Source organism: Etheostoma spectabile, chromosome 6, assembly GCF_008692095.1.
Source record: "Etheostoma spectabile isolate EspeVRDwgs_2016 chromosome 6, UIUC_Espe_1.0, whole genome shotgun sequence".
Classification (NCBI taxonomy): domain Eukaryota; kingdom Metazoa; phylum Chordata; class Actinopteri; order Perciformes; family Percidae; genus Etheostoma; species Etheostoma spectabile.
The window spans coordinates 26,970,960-26,975,476 of NC_045738.1; the positions used below are offsets into that span (position 1 = coordinate 26,970,960).

General features: G+C 45.1%; 1 protein-coding gene across 1 annotated transcript in view; it reads right to left on the reverse strand.

Annotated features, from left to right (window-relative positions):
- Positions 1–4,517, reverse strand: part of gask1a (golgi associated kinase 1A) — a 42,220-nt gene that overhangs the window by 10,933 nt on the left and 26,770 nt on the right. Inside the window, exons 2-3 of the mRNA XM_032519531.1 lie at positions 3,339–4,421; positions 1,664–2,101 (exon numbers count right to left, since the gene is read on the reverse strand). Of these exons, the coding sequence (XP_032375422.1) occupies positions 1,664–2,101; positions 3,339–4,421 (1,521 nt within the window). The remainder of the gene's footprint in view (positions 1–1,663; positions 2,102–3,338; positions 4,422–4,517) is intronic.

Consider the following 4,517-nt stretch of genomic DNA (forward strand, 5'->3'; position numbering starts at 1 on the left):
CGCACGTGTAACATTCGACCTCAGCCAGGTCCATTTTCTTTACTCTTCCACGTGACCTCATTGCCCCGCAAGTCTTCATCACATTGTCTTCTTCTACATTCACGTCACCCCTCCCATATTTTTCAGTACTTTCATAACTTTGCAGTTTTGTTTTAAATTCGCTGAATGTTAAATATCATTTGTCTGGGTGATGTGCACGACGAACAGCTTGTATGAATCTGGTAGCCCCTTTACTACCATGGCCATTTGAAGTCCATCACTAAAACGTTCATCTGCTCTTCTCAATGACGTGAATATAATCTCTGCTCAAATAATATAGTCAGTGACCGTTTCGTTGCTAGCCTTATGGAGTGAGGAAAGTTCACATAGTGCTCCCGGAGAATCTCCAGTGCTCTTCTTCCATCGCGTTTGGCATCCCTCATTACCAATGACAAACTCTTGGTGTCCAGACATTGCACTAACTCTGCATATGCCTCTCCGTTCTTTGCCTTCTTGTTCCGCCAGAATCATTTCGTCTTCCTCATCTATCTGCGGGTCCTCCAGGATAATCTCTCTGAGGCCACGCAACTCCATTAAAAAAACTCCAGTAAAATTTGACGGAATATATCAGGGTATATTCATTTATCTTTATATGGGTTAGGGTTAAAACACTGGTATTGCAGCTATTACTGTAGCCTGCTCCTCACTGATTTACTAGGAAGTACAGTATTTCACACATAGTGCACAGTCAACAGAACAGGGACAAAGCATAGAATTAAGCCCAGCAACCACAGTGCTGTGGTGAAGCATGCAACACAGACCTTTATTTATCTTGAAAGGAGCAGATCCAGCTCTGCAAGTTCCCCTGCTACAGCAGAGAGCCTGAAGAGTGGCAGACAAGCTGCAGACAGACAGGAGGACAGACACACAAACACTCTCAGGTACAGCAGAGTAGGGCTGTACCTGAATATTATTTGTTGGGTAGGTATTCAGTTTTTAATTTTGGGATTCAAGTTTTTTCCCAAGATTGTAGAATAACAGAAATCCTTAAAATTGAATGTGTTTAAATAGAAAGACACGTATTTCATGTGTGGTACTGAAACAAGCAAAGAAAGTGCAAAGGTATAAGATGGTGAATAAGGTGTCATATGCAGTCATTAAGCAGTGTTAGCCCTTGTGAAAGGACAGGAAGAGGCAGAGTTATGGAAGAGACCCGAGGCCAGGCCATGTTCAGGAGAACACCTTGATGTGTAAAGTTGTTGTTGTTACTACACAACAAGAAATATGAAAAATTACAGAATCAAACCAAATAGCACTTTACACACAACACAGTTGAACACACAGAAATCAAGAAACGAACTCCCCCAACTCGCAGATTTTATTTTTTGGTCATTTTTCCTGGATAGTAGTTGATAAAATGTTGTAACTGCAAATTTCACTCCGCTTCACGCAACTTTTTCTTGCGTAATAGGTTTTATAAATGAGGCCCCTGGTGTGTATGTGTAGCAGATCAGAGCAGCTGGTGATATCACAAGCTTTAAATCTGGTTACATTTAAGGGTTCCACTTTTCTCACCAATCCTGACTCCAGTTAACTTTTCTGCTCCCCTATGACTTACAGATGATGTAACTTATGCATGTCGGTGGCTGTCTCTGTCCTGGAGGAGGAAAGAAAGTGATCTTACCTGTAATAAGAAGTCGAAAAGAGCCAGTCTGCCCCACTCTGAGTGATGAACTCCCACGCAGGGCGCTGACCTCAGCTCTGCCTCCGTCCCACAGTGGACCTGCAGCAGCTTCTGGTACTGGGCCCAGCTGAGTGCCACCGAGTTCTGGTCGTTGTTTGTGTCAGCGAGGTGCTGAATATCTGGATCCCACCACACTACAGGCCGGGGTGTGCCCCTGGTGTATCGGTACGGTAAAACAGGGCTGTGGAAGGTTCGGAGCACTGCAGGGAGACTTCTGTTGAGCCCCAGCACCCTGTCCAGGTGGAAGGCTAACACCTCGTACCAGTCGTCAGGGCGTTTGATCAGGGAGCAGTGGCCCTGCTGGCATCGCTCGGCCAGGCTTTCTGGATGTCTGCGGCCAGCTGCACGCTCAGGGCCACCCCTCTGCCCTGATGGCTGCTGGGATGGACACATACTATATAAGGCTTTACATTTAAAAACATTAGGTATTAGACACCACAGCCAACGTCTTGTGCCTCAGCTAGAGCCATTAATATTTCTGGTCACTTAATGTGAATGTACATAAAAGGAGCCGATAAAAGCCTTTAGCCAGTTGATTGTTCTGCCTTTTTGCCCAGCTTTGTTTATTTGACAAATGTTCTTATAGTTGTTATAATTTTTATTGGTATTTTGTTGATTTTGTTGTCTTTATACTGTCTTTTTATCTATTTTGTATTTCTTTGTTCTTGCTAAAAACTGCTGCTGGAACTTTCAATTTCCTGCGGGAGTCATCCCAAAGGATCAATAAAGAGAAGTCTAAGTCTAAGTCTAAGTCTAAGTCTTGTCTTATCTGGAACTCATGGGGGTTTTACATGCTCACCATGTTTAAATGCACCTGCACAGGTTTATATTTTTGGTTTCCAATCATTTCAGTACAGTATGCAAATCATTTAGCGGACCCATGGCATCTGCTGGATTGTATAAACCAACACATTAAAAATCAAGTCTGCATTTTTTCTTTAATCCATTTAGCATAATCACTTCATAGTGATTCCCCAGAAAAAGACTTCCTTAGCCTGTCTGTGGCAGTCAGCTCTAGCCATAATTAAATATGCTAACACACTGGATTTTAGAAAGCTCAACCGGGTTCTATGTGGTAACAAGACGGTGTGTGTGGGACAGGCTGCTCTCTATAGCAGAGGAATAAGATGGTTCAGGCTTTGGATACACATGGGATCAACACATTACTGTTGGTGTGTTTTTCATTGGATTTGCTAACAATAATAAACACATATAAATAAATATCAGCAGTTGTGTCCTGCCACATGTTTTATGATTTCTTGTAGAAACAAGTTTGTGATAAGGACTGGTAAGAACCCAACACATTTAATAATATGCAGGCCACCATGCGCAGTACTAATTAGTTAGTATTAGAAAGTCATGTACGTTTCTATTACCATTCAGGTATATACATTATATCATGTGCTTCGTGTACTTCATGTCATGTTTCTCCATATTGTAATTCCAGTTCTGCTGTCTGTGACACAGTAGGCTGCTGGAGACAAGGCTGCAAAGACAAGCTCGTTTAATAAAATTGACCTGACTAATATCTGCTGAGTCCCATCAGAGCCCAGAGCTCCTGGTCTTTGTGTTGGACATTATGTGACATGTGATCGGACCGAGTGGAGGATTGTACCTGCTGCGGTGCTGGAGAATCCAGCTCCACCTGGAACACCTGTCCGTGCGCAGGCACCCTGGCCTTACTGAGCACCTCTCCTCCAGCCAGGAGCTCCATCTTCTGGATGTCATCCTCGCTAAGCCAGGGGAGAGACTGCAGATCTAGACTAATCCTGATCCTTCTGTGGTCAGTGTCTGGGAAGTCTTGCTCTCTAAAGCTGTGACACCAGCCACCGTCCTCTGTCTCCACGGCGGCCTTGGCTCTGGACAAAGCCTTCTTACGCTCCAATGACCCAGGGTTCCTCTCAGCTTCAGAGGGCTCCTCGGAGAGATTAGGGCGGTTTTTCAGATCCCTGGAGGGCTTTTTCACAGCCTTGTGCTCTATACCCACTCTGTCAGATTTCTCTGAGTGCTTTGTTGCTTGTCTGTGTTTTTCCACAGCTAGCCGTGCACTTGTATGGCTGCCATGTATTTGTGTGTTTGTGTGTCTGTCCTCCTGTCTGTCTGCAGCTTGTCTGCCACTCTTCAGGCTCTCTGCTGTAGCAGGGAAACTTGCAGAGCTGGATCTGCTCCTTTCAAGATAAATAAAGGTCTGTGTTGCATGCTTCACCACAGCACTGTGGTTGCTGGGCTTAATTCTATGCTTTGTCCCTGTTCTGTTGACTGTAAATCGTGGGAGACGGCCAGGCTGATGACTGGTTGAAAGCTGGATGGCGCCTACCATCTCTTTTCTCTTGGAAGCAATGCCTTTGTTTTTGGGTTGGTTTCTGCGTAATTCTGTGTGACTTCTCTCTTTGAAGCGTTTTTTGTTAACGCCAGCAGTGTCCCCAGAAGGTTTTGGTGGCACTGAATCTTTAGATGTCTCTTTTCCAGTGCTGGATGTCCAGGCCCTGTGAGTGAGGGTCTCCATGACTCTGAGCCCAGGTCTGAACCCCCCAGCCGAGCTCAGGGCTTGTGACGACGGCCAGTCAGCGTCAGTGTGCGGAAGAGCAAGGGGCAGAGTCATGGTCATCACAGAGATGGTGAGGAAGAGGAGGAAGAGTGGGAAGAGGAGGAGCAGCCATTTCTGACCACAGCACAGCTTTGACCACACTTGCCAGGCCTGGAAGAAAAAACAGACCAAAAGATATAGAGAAGCAGCATTAGAGAGAGAGCACCAGGACCACACTGTAAACCTTTGATGTAAATTTACAGCTAA